General features: G+C 44.3%; 1 protein-coding gene and 1 long non-coding RNA gene across 11 annotated transcripts in view; one reads left to right on the forward strand and one right to left on the reverse strand.

Moving 5' to 3' along the window:
• Nucleotides 1-85: 85 nt before the first annotated feature.
• LOC128917010 (uncharacterized) lies at nt 86-2,692 on the reverse strand. Its single transcript, XR_008469135.1, has 3 exons — nt 2,614-2,692; nt 1,300-2,468; nt 86-166 (listed from the first exon to the last, which is right to left on the reverse strand). It is a non-coding gene; the product is annotated as an uncharacterized LOC128917010 (long non-coding RNA).
• A 508-nt stretch (nt 2,693-3,200) lies between these two features.
• SPPL3 (signal peptide peptidase like 3) overlaps nt 3,201-13,259 on the forward strand; it is a 64,875-nt gene continuing 54,816 nt past the window's right edge. For 9 of the 10 annotated variants that reach the window (XM_054220072.1, XM_054220071.1, XM_054220066.1 and 6 more), the window contains exon 1: nt 3,201-3,542. In XM_054220072.1, the coding sequence (XP_054076047.1) occupies nt 3,520-3,542 (23 nt within the window). In that variant the 5' untranslated portion in view covers nt 3,201-3,519. The remainder of the gene's footprint in view (nt 3,543-13,259) is intronic. The other variant, XM_054220076.1, reaches the window with a different exon arrangement.

The following is a 13,259-nucleotide window of genomic DNA, read 5'->3' on the forward strand; positions in this document are numbered from 1 at the left end:
AAGTGTCTATGTGAAGCTACTCTGGTTCTCTTTCCATCTCCATTATAGCACAATCACAACTGGTTAGCTAAATGTCATCTTATGACATTTAAGCAATTTGGAGGTGAGGACTCTTTGTAGCCAGTACTTTCATCTGATTTTTCTCTAGCACACTTGCCTCTGGGAGCTACCCTTCCAAACATAAAAAGAGAAAAATACACCTTATTTTTGTTTGCTGCTAGTTTTGAAATACCTTGACAGGTCTAAGTAATGCATCACTCTACATCAAAGGTCGCAGATAGAATAGGTATTTTGGAAGGACTTTGTAATGTCAGAGTAAACTGTCACTGAAATTCAGGGTAAAGCTGTCTTGTAGGTCCAAAGAAAGGCTGTACAAAAGATATGCTGAGAAAATTGTCTGGGGAATGCAAGCAGTGCTCCAATTTGCAGTAAGAGCAGATGCTGGGTCTCCAAGGAGGAATAAATTTCTCCTGTGAATTCGTTCCACCGCTATCCTGTAGAGCTAGAGCAAGCTTGTGAAATTTTGTAGGCTAGTCACAAAGCCTGAGATGCTGAAAAAAATTATACTTTAATTGCTCATCAACTATAAATCATTGGTGCCAAATTAATGTGCTGGAAATTTTGCAAGGCTGAGAAATTGGAAGCTATTCCAATAAGAACTCAAAGCAGGGATATTGTTTCGTAGACACCGATATCAGTTTTACATCCTTTACTCAGGGGGCAAAAAGAAAAATGAAGAAAGGCTCTTTAGTACCAAGACAAGGCTGAAGCACTGATTTATCTTTCCCCACATTGATTCAAAAGGATGGAGAGGATTTTTTTCTACTTGCATTTACTCTATCATAATTGGAGAAAAGGGTAGCATAGACAGGCATCCCAGAGACACTGGGGTTGCACTACAGTGGACTGAAGATTCCAAATTATTTGTCTGTTTTCTAATTATTAGTGTAGATTTTTCTGCTGTGCTGAGGGGGAATAAAGGAAGGGAACATTTCCATTGCGCAAGTCCTGCCCCGAGCCTGAGCCTTTTTTTCCCCACAGGGGACACGTATGTGTGGGAACACCAGAATTTGCACCAGACCGGATCGACCAGGCTTTGTACCCCATAGCCCAGGATTTTGAGCATGACTCGCTCCTTGCATCATATCCACCAAAGCTTTCTATACCTACCGAGGTGGACACAAGCACTGCGTGTGGGGTCTAAGTTTGAAGGCAAAGAGGTACATGGTCAAAATGGGAGAAAGTTTTTCAAGGTAGCCCAGCCTGAGCTGGATGAGAGGAAACGTTAGCATTACTCACCATGTAATCCTTGCAGTACACCTGTCTGCCATGACTGACCCCAGCAGGGATCCCGGTAAGCTCATCAGTCACAGTACTTTGAATGTTTCCACCTCATAGTTGATAAATCTGATTCTCAAGCAGACTTTAGTAAGTGGGTAGAGTGCTAATTGTGTCAGGAGCTCTAAGGTCATTCCGGCCCACAAGGCCAAAGCGCTGTGAAAAGCACGGAGAATTTGGATGCTGAGGTGTGACAACAACCCAAATCACTCGTTTTCAAAGAATAAAGATACAGGCATACGGCGGGGGGAAGCCTTCGAAGTCCAGCACCACCTGACCGAAAGTGCTGTTTAATGGAAGGACGGGAATCCCGGCATTCCCTTCACCAAGACAATCCAGTCTGCACTGCCTATGCAGCATCATCCTTCTGCAGCGCCCCAAAACATCGGGGGGCTGCAACACGCTGCAGTTTCCTCTTCGCTGGTGAAGGAACCAAGCTGGCAGAGACGAATTGAGCCACCCAAGATTACAGAAAACTGGTAACAGAACTGAGAAGAAACCGTCCATTCCTTACTTTTAAATCCTGTGTTGTGACTACACACCAGCCTAAGTTCTTCTTCATTATGAGATGGACAAAATGGAAATAATTTATTCAATCCATTAATAGAAATAAACCAGAGTGGGGCCCAAATGCCATTTTAGAGGCATGTGGCATCTCTGTAGATGCAATGAGAATGTCCCAACATCCCATTAGCTTTTTGAAGATTTTAGCAAAATTATATTAAGACATTGAATTTCTCCATACCTTTTTGTTTTTTAACAAATACCTAGTTTTACCAGACCTGGGCATTGTTCTTCTATCTAATGCAGTTACACCACCTCCGACAGTGAGAGAGACCTGGCTCTTCTCCCTCTCACACCAAGAGGAGCAATGCCCGAGCCTGGACCACGGCTCACAACTTCCCGGAGCTCCGCAAGGTGGAGTAACTCCGGTGACACTAGTTCTGCATCAGGCAGAAACGTAACCCGGGAGCGAAGATTTGGAAACCAGGCGGAGAGAGATGAGCCCCCGCCACCGACGGCTGCCAGTTCCTCTGCCGGGGACTCGCAGGGGTTGGACACAGGGCTGGCGAGAACACGAAGCGCAGGATTTTTATTTGGTCAAAGCATCTCAAATGTTACTTTCCTTCCTTAAAAAAAAATAAAATTGAGCATTTTAGCCTATTTATTTTACTTGCTTTGTTCAGAAGGTAACAAATTCAATGATACATCGATATATCTCCAGAAGCAGACTGTGAATTTAAATTAAACACTGGGATTTATGAATTATCTTACCTGAACTCTGCATCTACCACCTAACCCTCCTTCAGAAAAAGCCCCACACGGCAGCAATCCGCGGTCACGTACCCCTGCGGGACGGCAGGAGCCCGGCGGCGGTGCCACACCCGGGGAACACCCGCCGGCCTCCCGAGGGAACCCGGACCGCAGCCGGCACCCGCACCGGGCTGGCTCTGCCGGTGGCTCAGGACCCAGCCCCACTCGCCCTCCCTCGGCCCCTCACAGCCCACCCGCAGCTCGCTCTCGGCTTTTCTGGTGGAGAAAAGCTCCGGTTCTCCCACGCCGGAGACCACTTCCAGACACCGGCCACGCCGGCGGGGCGGCCGCACCGAACCCACCCGCCCACGCCTGAGCAGCGGGGCGAGGCGCGTCCGGGCCCGACAACCAGCACCCCGCCACCGCCTCCCCCGCTCAGAGCGCCTGCGCGCGGCCGGCAGCGTCAGGCACGTGAGGCTGTTGTGGGCACGTGACCCCGCGCGCCGCCCGGCCCCGCCCCCGGCGTGCGCGAGCGCGGGGACGCGGCGCGGCCTGGCCCTGGGCCGCCCGGTGCCCGCCGCCTCCCCGCCCCCGCCCCGCCCCGCGCCGCTGCCGCCGCCGCCTCGCCGGCCATGAGGCCCTGCCGGCGCCCCAGCGCGGCGCTGCTTCGCGGCTGCTGAGCCTCCGCCCTCCCCGCCACCACCATCGCCCTCTCCGCCATCCCCTCCCCGCCCGGGCGGGGACCCCCCCTTCGCTCCCCTCCCTCCTCACAGCCGCCGCCATGTTGGGCCGGGAGCCGCAGCGGGGCCGCCACTGAGCCCCGGAGCCTGCGAGGCGGAGGAGGAGGAGGCGGAGGAGGAGGCGGAGGAGGAGCCCGAGGCCTGGCCGCCCCGCACAGCCCAGCCGGCCGGCCGCCCAGCCGCAGCCATGGCGGAGCAGACCTACTCCTGGTGAGCCGCGGGGCTGAGGCCGGGCGCCGGCGCTGCGGGCCGCGGGTGGGGGGGGAGAGGCGCCGGTGAGGGCCGGGCCGGGCCGGCCTCGGGGGATGTTCCGACCCGGCCTCCTTCCGGCCGGGCCGGGGGCGAGCGGGGAGGGGGGTGCGGGTGTGGGGGGGAGCTGAGGCCGCGGGACCGCCGGCGGGGGCTGGGGCATAAAGGGACAGAGGGGCCGTGGCCGGAGGTTTCAGCGCGGCTGAGGAGGAGGGATTAGGGGGAAGGGAGGAGGGACGCCGTGCGGGCCAGGGGAGGGGGTGGCTGGGCTGTGAGGAATCCCCCCCGCCGACAGCCGGATGGCTGTGGGCAGGCGGGTGGCTGTCATCCTCCCCCGGCCCGGGGGTCCCCTCAGGTGAGCTGGATCTCTGCGTGGCTGGGGCTGGTACCCGGCCATCCGCCGGGCCTGGGGGAGGGACGGTGCCGGCTGTGAGGCTGCAGGTAATCCCTCTGCCCAGAGGGAGATCTGTGTCAGCACGGGCTGGCCGGTCAGTCAGTGCCATGTGTGTGTGTTTTCACCTAGTGACAATAGCCTTGGTCTGTGTACAGGAAACAGAATGAGGAGGAAGAGTACCAGTTCCTGTGGGAAGACATGAAGTATAGCAAATGAAAGTAGAGGGCATTTTTTTCTGCGTCCTGACACTGTCTCAGGCCTAGCTGGCAGTGGATCAAAGAGACAGGGTTCAGTTTCTTCATATAATTCTGGCTTTTTTTTTGTATTGTCACGGATCACAACCAAAATACCTCAAATAATTTACCCGTGCATCAGCTCTATTGACCTGACCACCGCAGCAATTTGTGATGCTCTTACTGCATTTTAAACCCACTCCAGTGATATCAACCAGAGTTGCTAGATTTGTTTTGAAAAAAGTTATCATATCCTTACTTAAAAAGGAGTTAAATCTCAGTTTTTGACCTTGGTGTGTGCTGATTGTGGAAGAGGGCCTGTCTATGCAAGAATATTCCTAGTCTGAATGGTTCTGGAAATCTTTCCCATTACTTTTTCAAAACTTGTGGGGATTTCTGTTTTGACACATGTTGAGACTTTGGTAGCCCCTTCTCCCATCTTCTGTCACTTCTCTGTCAAGAACCAATATACATTTGCTTATTTCGTTTCACGAGCTCAGTTCAGGCAGTGATCTTTAAAACAAGAGCAAAAAGACAGCTTCTTTGACTTAAAGGATTTACTACGTATTGTTGCAGTAAGTGAATGTTGGTACAGATTTAGGCAGTTTAATGTAGTTCAATTAGATGTGTCTAGTGAACTACGGTCCTGGTGTGTTTTAACTGCAGAGTGAAATTATAAATTTGTAAACTACTCTGGGATTTGTCAGCTTTCTCTGAAAACTTAAATGAAGCGAAATGTCAATTGTACATTGTTTTGATCTTTAACTCCCTTGCTTTTTTGCAGAAGTGTCTTTGCCATAGAAGTATTCTAAAGGGAAGGTTTTTAACAGAGACTGGGAGGAGGATTAACTCTTCTTTAGGTTGTGTATTTTAAGGGACTGAAGTTGGGATTTGAGTTGTTCTTCACTGCTTGCTAGGTGGATCACAAGAATGGTAGTTCTTTCTTAGAGTATTGCGTTTGTAACAGAACAAGGATAGGAGGCTTACCTCTCAAAACACTGGAATTTTGTGTCTCTATTCACTAATGTGTCCTCATGTTTTTGAGGTTTCTGTCACTTCACATTTTGGGCCGTGATCAGCATGGTGTGGGAGCTATGGAAAGAGCAAAAATCTGATTTCAGACTAGAGTCCTGTTCTATAACTTGAAACTCTTCTCTGCAGATGCATGTTTAATTACTTACACTTCTAGCAACAATCTTACATTTGTTTATTTTTAATTATGGTAATGCAGCTCAGTATAAAATTGGCTAGTGCTTTAGCGCTTTTAGGAAAAATGCGCATGTTGTCCACTGAGGAAACTGGTACTTCTGTGCAGAAGAGTTGTACAGAATTGTGTCCAGTAATTAGTGCAGTCGTACAGTTTTGAAGTTGGGAGATCGCATCCTGTCTGTTTGCTGGACCCGATCCTTTTTCTGTGTTGCAAAGGCTTTCTCAGCACAAGTGCTTTCTGTGTTGGTTGTTGTAGTGTCAAGCTGCTGTGCGGATACCTTATTTGACATCTGAAAGTACGTAATTTGACATTAAGAAAAATCCTTTCACGTGCCTGTCTTTGTATAGGTGGAAATTGGTTCCTGGGCCCAGTAGAGCTTCCCTTTGTCCAGGAGCGTAAGGCCTGATTATGCCTCTTTTTGTGCATAACTATCATCACGCATGGTAGAATCGCTGTAGCTTCATAAGATATGAATATGAAGATTTATTTTGGGTTTTTGTTTTTTTTGTTTTGTTTTTTAAATTGTCTCAGATGTGTTAGAAATACCTTGTAAAGAATGTACTTGCAGGCTGTGGTTACTGGACATTAGCATTCCTAAATAAGCAAAATAGGGCTTTTTCAGTGCTCGACATCTCTGTTAATAATGTTATTTTGAAGAGATGAGAACTAATTCTCATTTTGCTATATTTATTGTTTTGAAAAAATACGAATCTGAGATTTTAAGGTGGGTTCATATTTTTCTTTTAATTACCAAATTAAATTGATTGCAATTATTTTATTAAGGTATTATAAGACCATACTTAACGCTTTTTCTCCATCCCTTTCATAATTTTAAATACGTAGGTTGTCTTTTGTCACTATTCTTGAGTTGTTTCTTGCAACAACCTCTTCTTCTTTTTGTCTTCAGTAATCCCCACATCTACAGCCATCTGTACTTTTATTTAGCTCTTTTTTAATGTCTTAAATAGTCTTGCTGACCCAGTAGTTCAGATATGTGCGTTATCCCTGAAAGGAGGATCTACTGAGAATTTTGCTGGTGAAACTGAATACTCTCATCCTGGAAAAAACAATTTTAATATGAAACGTGGGATAAGTGCCAGATGGAAATACTCTTTCAAAGGATACGCACGTTTTTGAAAAAAGACTGTTTGAATAAAATGTTTATCTGTAGTTAGTAGAGAAACTTTCTTTGTCAAGTACCTGCAATAATAGAAGGAAGTTATGAGAGCTATATATTATACTGCTGTTACTCAAATCTGCCAGCCACAGAGGCACGTGACTGCTGCATCGCAAGGTTGCTCATGATTTTCTAGATTAAATGAGAGCTGAAATTAATTTCCTGCAAGTGGAATGGATTGGAAGAGGAAAGAGGTTGTGGAATACCTGTTTTCCCTTTGCTTCCTGTCTGTACTCCAGGAAGGAAATGGGACCACGTAGTAACAAAAGCTGCTACAACAGAGGAGGGAATAAGTATGGGAAGAGCTGTTTGCCCGTCACCAATGTATGCATGTGTGAGTAAGAGGTTAGTAACTGCCCAGGATTTTATCTTCAGGCACCGAGCTGTTGGAAGTATTACAGCAGATGAATATGGAAGCAGCAGGACCTAGATCATGACTTCATGAAATACTTGGTCTTTCTTTAATTTCTAGCAGCTTGTGGTGAGATTTTTGCGCTGGATTCTATTTAGAGGGCACAGCAGCGTGTGTATCTTGTTTATCTTCAGTTAGTAGGTGTTTAGTGTTTTTCAAGGCCTGATGTAACACCCCCTCCCTTCTTACTGTTGCCCAGTCTGGCAATAGAGATTGCTTTGTTCTTTTTTTGCCCTTTGAATGCACAAAAGATTTTCACAGCTTCCTTCATATGTGAAGAGAGAAGGAAGGAGATTTCTACACCAAAACCAAAGATATTTTTAATTTTTCCTTTCCCAGAGCATTGTATAAGAGTAATATGGATTGTAGCGCGTGCGTGTCCTGTCAGGGTGATGATTAGGAGACAGACTGGGAGGGTGAGCTAAGAACAAAAAAAGAAGCTGCTGTATTGAGTCACTAATCTTAAAAACGACTGAACTTCCTCTTAAACAGTTTAATCAGTGGAATGATTCTTGTATTAGCCTTCAAATGTTGATGAGTGAAATGGTGATATATTTAGAAACTTCTCTACGTAATGCAAAGGGTGTGGAAATTAAGTCTAATGATGTGTCAGAGTAATCAATAAAGCTATTGGGTTCTGGAATAAGTGTAAATGTACAATGACATCTTTGCTTCTGGGAGAATTCAAATTGGTTGGTGTTAAAAGTCTTTCTAGACTCAGAGGTCTGAGAATTTGCTTTCATTGCCTTTAAGCGTTTAACATGCTACTGCCATGAATTAAAATACAGTCTCTTCCAGAAGACCGAGGTAGTGCTTTTAAGTCCTAGGTGGCTGGGTTAGATGTGTATGTGGGAGGGCAGGCAGTTAGAGAAACTGTAACTTGTTGACAGAACTTGTCGAGTACTAGTAAAATAATTTTTTTTTGTTCGAGATTTTTTACTTGCTTTGCTTAGTTTAGGTTGAGAGACCTTAACTGACTATTTAAGGTGTTTCGAGGATGGTAGGCAGTTTACAACAGAAACAAAAATCAATCACCTGAATTTCAAAGTATTGCACTCTTTAGACAACAGATTGCAAAGCATATAGATGGAATTCTGTTGTGTGTACTGTCTAAAATCTTTCGTGAAAACTTTGCATACAAACATGGAGTTTGGCCTTTAATCTCACATTTTTCAGGAACTGAAATTACCAGCCACATTCCATTTTAACGATTGTTTGAAGCCTGCTGAGGACAAGGATGTCATTGTACGAACATGTGTGAGTATCTGGCATCAGAAAAGTGACTTAAACCTCAGTAAATTTGAGACTATCAGGTTTATAGTTAATAGGTTTGTCTTTCAGTACCGGTCTCGCTTCGCTTGTTTGTTACCCTCCCTCTAGCTTTTGCCATCTCAGACTGTGTGTCATGTAGGCAGGGACTCAGTCTACAGCACCGGACTGAAAGACAAAAAAGGCAAAGCGCATGGGACTAGTTGAAGTTTACAGTTGCTTGAGTGTACATATATATAATGACTGATTAGCAAAGGGATAACATTTTTCCTGCTTCAGTGCCAGGGCTGTATTTACTAACATATTAATAAATCTTTAAGAAAAATTTAAAAGTGAAGAGCATAAGTCAATGTTTTCTTGGTGCTAGTGTGCCATACCCATTTTAATTAAGGTTTCTATCAGTTCTGCCTTTAGCCTTTTCGGGATATTGTGGCAGTGGAAGTCAACGATTCCTTGCTTTTTACCCAGTGATTAGAGAACTTGTCCAGGATACAGGAGATCAGTTCCATCCCCCAGGGTTTCTGACCTTGCATCTCACCTTCCAGGGGAGTGCTCTCATCACCAAACTATGTGTTGTTCAGAGGCTGAGCTTTGTGTGTCCTTTTAAATCTGTTTCATTTCATATGGAGTACTGTAAATACTTGCTGCGCCAGGAAGCAGGCATGCCTTTCTGCATTAATGATCAAAATACTCGTTTAGGATTGGCAGGGTCCTGCCTTGATGAAAATGTAGTTTAGAAGGCTGAAGGGGCTGTAGTCTGTGGGGATAGTTCAGGCTGCTTTTCTAGAGATGAAAGTTTGAATTCCCAGAAACAAAAGAAAACCTGAATATTATTTCCCGTGTCGTAGGTAAATGAGCCGTTGGGTATGTGGATCTACCATTGTCACTACCTTTTCTTGTGTTGTGGGTCAGGTTTGGTGAACCTGAGTGCATCTCTTTCTTTTACTGAAGGATGTGATCCAGTACAGTAATTGCTTATTTTGTACGTTTTGGGATTTTGGTATGAGTTAAGCAACCTGATGCTGTTGGAATTTGAGGAATTATGCGTGGACCACCAGACAGGCCAAATTAATTCAGGATATTAACTTCTTTTGAGATTAGATGTGTTTTGTTGAATACCACAGTTTTAATTAGTAGACTCAGATGCCAGAATCTCTGTCACTAATCGTTTGTCACTGTAACACAATGCCAAAAAATGTGTACTTATGAAACCTTCCTACAAGAAGTACTTTGAAATATGTGTCATGCTTTTTAAAATGCAGTTATTTTGATTTCCTAAAATTTGGAAGAAAACCAAAATGGATTCTGGTCTTTTTTAGTATCTCAGCTATTTTATCTCATTATTGCGGTAATGTGAGGTATCAACATCTCTGGCGGAAGTGCCACCATCTTTATTGCCCTTTGACATTTTATGATGACTCTAAGCATTATAATATACTCTAAAAGCAAATAATTGACACAAGCCATTTAGTCAAACAGTCTGATTTGATTCTGGTGACATCTGAGTTAAGTTTCCAGGAAGAACCAAGGCTGACATTGGTAGAAAAAAATCAGTGTGCACATTTTCTTTTTGGTGCTGCATTGCTTCAGTGTAACTGATTAAGATTAAAATTTGAAACGATTTAGCCAGTTATGTGGGTTGAGTGGAGTGAAACAAGCTAGTGTGCTAGCTGAACTGGATCCAGGCATAAAACTGCCTTTGAAAGGTGATGATTTAATAAGATTAATGGAGCATATGTATCATTGCAACCCTTCCTGATCCCCTTTCTCCCTCTTTAATTCTTCCAAGGATGCTAATGTTGATGATCTTTTCTCTTACATCTTTTACAAGTGGTGTATGTGCTTGAAATACTCTGACCGGTCAGACCAGGGTTCTCCTCTCATGGGCCATCCCTGCAGAAACTCGGCTCTCATGGTGCATTAAGTGTGTCTTTGTCCACTAGGACCACCATGATGACGTTATCCCGGAACCGATTAATTGTGTAGCTGTTGTGCTGTCATCTTCATTATTAGATTCTGTTGAGTGTTTCTTTCTAGGGCCAGGTCTAAGCCTCAGATCCCTGATTCACTTGGATAGCCTCCATATCTGTATGTCACATTAAGTGCTATGGTATAGACAGGGCTGTCAGAAAATCAGAATGTTCTACTGACTTTTTGGAAAGATATTCTGTAACTGATAACTAAGCAATTAAACTGGAATGTTGTTAATATCCTACGACAACAAGTATTCAAAATAAATATATTAAATAAGACTATCCTTATACTTCGCTTGTGTGGGGACAGGGTTTAAGGATGGAGTGACTTTTTTTTTCAGGCTGTTGGGACAGAAGTTCTTTAAAATCATCACTGTCGGTGTCCTAAAGTAGAGGAGAATGCACGAAGAAAATTATTCTTTATTGCACTATCTTGTGTTTAAGATGCCTCCCTTGTTACTGAAGTTGCCCACAAAGAAGTTGGACAGATATAATCATATCTTACAGTTTATATATGGTAGCATTTTCCCTAACTAGTGGAATCTGAAAGGAAAATGATGGTGTTTGACTCTCATTTCTTCTCTTCTTCTTCCTTCTGAAAACAGTATTTTCTTCTGTATTGTCGTGTTTGGATATTCTTCCTTTACTTCCTGTAGCTAGTTCATAGGCTTTTGACCCAAGAAAGTATTTTCCCATGCAGCTCGGGTATGTAGCTGAAGACTGTGAAATGATTCTCTTCCATTTTTACACCTTAGCCGTATTTCTGCAGGCGTCTCCACGACAGAGGTAGTGTGGGGGAAGCCGGAGGAGACCCGGGGGGTCCCACCCTCTGTCCACACATACAATCTCTTAACTTTAGGCATGAGTTGGCAAGCTTACCTGAGGAATAGGCTTGAATCCAGATTCAGTCCAGCTGCTAAAAGACAAAAAAAATGCTGCACAGTGTGAACTGTTGGATTTTTAAAGCTCAGCCCCCTCCAGTCCTCTGGTGTTATCAATTAGTTCTACCTGGTCAATGCTTTTCTGCTTGCCACTTTCTGTCTCGAAAGCCCAAATTTACTTCTTCATTCCTACGGACTGTGCTGTTTTTAAACAGAGGTATCTTTGAAAAGTCCTTTTGTTCATCTGATAACTAGGCAGAAGATAACTTCTAGTAAATTTGCAATGATACATAATTTTAAATAACTTTGAAAGTTTGTCAGAATTTTACGTAAATCAATAGAAATGTTAAGACTTGATAGTGCTCCACTGAATCAGAAAAGCTGGGGACCTCTCTGCTTATGCCACTTTCTCCTGTCAGTGGGACTGCAAATAGCAACTTCATGCTGGATTAGCAAAAGCCCCGTACAGCTGGGTTTGTGGTGCAGCCGAGATTCAGGTGGTCTCAGTGTGTACATTTGGTGCATCTGTCTGTAGCAGTGGGGCACAGATAGTTTTGCAGGGGGTTTCTCCACACAGGTTAAGCTAGTAGCAAGCGTATGTCCTCAGGGTTTATTTTAATTTCAGTAGTTACTTGGATTAATAAATTCAGTTTACTCCCCTTGAGATAGCATAGCTCGGGCAAGGGCGAGCGTTACAAAACGTTTGAGCTCCGCGGCAGTGCCATGGCCAGGACGGAGGTGAACACAGCAACTGAGTTATGGCTCGCTCTGCTGCACTGGTAGCTCTGGTGGCTGTGGCACTTAGCAATCTGCCATCCCTTCTTCTGTTGGATAGCCAGCTCCAATTTAAAATGTGATTTAAATTTATATGAAAACTTTTGTAGTGGGTAGAAACTCAACAATGAATTCTGAATAATCATTGTAATTAGGATCAACCAGGTGTTGGTACAGGTACGTTGGGCGTATGAGACCAAAGCTCAATGGTGTGTTGTTATACAAAGGACTGTTTTTACTAGTATAAATTTACCACTGTCAAGGCTACACTTGTGATTCATCTTTCCATCATCTGTGTCAGACCCATTTGGCAAGATAAAGTAGGCGTACTGTGACTTCGACTTATTTAGTCAATGGGAAGTCCATTTGCCAGGTGACTGTTAGCTAAAGGTGAGGTCGGTGAAATAGCAGGAGGCAAACAGAGCTGGGTTGTATTGATTTCTGTAACCTGCATGGTGAGGTGAGGTACGGCTGTGTCTTGCTTTCTAGGTTTGATGGTGCAAGGTCATTCTGGTCCTTTTTAGATTGATGGTCTGTTTGCTGGAGGAAGGATTATCCGCCCTGTGAACTCTTCTTGAGGTGGCTGATCCTATACCGTCACCTGAATCGCTGCTCTGAGAAGTTATCACAAAGGGCTAAAAGCTCTCGTGGGGGATATTATGATCTCTGCAGGGTTTTGAAGATGAAGAGTAGAATCCAATTAAGCTTTGTGTTGAAAATAGTTTAAAGAGCTGGGATTTTTTTCTCTTGAAAAAGGAAACTTTAAAGCTAAATAGTGAAGAACTGGACTTTTTTCTTTTTTTTTAATTTTCTGCTAACTTGACTACTTCTAAAGCAGATGCAGCTGTAAGCAGTTACAGATGGTACAGAACAGAAAGAACCTCTTTATCATACTCAAGTGCCTTACAAGAACCCCAATGTTAGTTTTCCAGCTAGTTATCTTTCTCTTTATTTTTTAATGTTTTTAAAGATAGAACATGAAAAAGAGCTACCTTAAAGCTAAATCAAAAGATGAAAAAAGTCTGCCATAAACCAGAAGTACTTCTCTGCAGGGTGCTTTACTGGAACAAGTTTCATAAGAATCCCAAAGCACCCTCTCTAAAGAATGTTCCTACTTTTTGTTGTTGTCACAAACAAAGGTTTTTAGATATTTGGGCTAGAATTTGTTGAAAATAGCCTCCATCTGTTCTTCTGCCTGCTTTTTGCACCTGGAACTGAAACTGCTACCCTAAGCCTGACACTCAAGTGTATGAATATACCCTGCTTCTCTTGCACGCAGGTGTAAGGCAGAGACCAGGCTGTCCAGTCTGTCACAAGACAGCATCTCTCATGTACGTGGTGTGTTTATCTGTACA

This window comes from Rissa tridactyla, chromosome 13 (genome assembly GCF_028500815.1).
Source record: "Rissa tridactyla isolate bRisTri1 chromosome 13, bRisTri1.patW.cur.20221130, whole genome shotgun sequence".
NCBI lineage: Eukaryota > Metazoa > Chordata > Aves > Charadriiformes > Laridae > Rissa > Rissa tridactyla.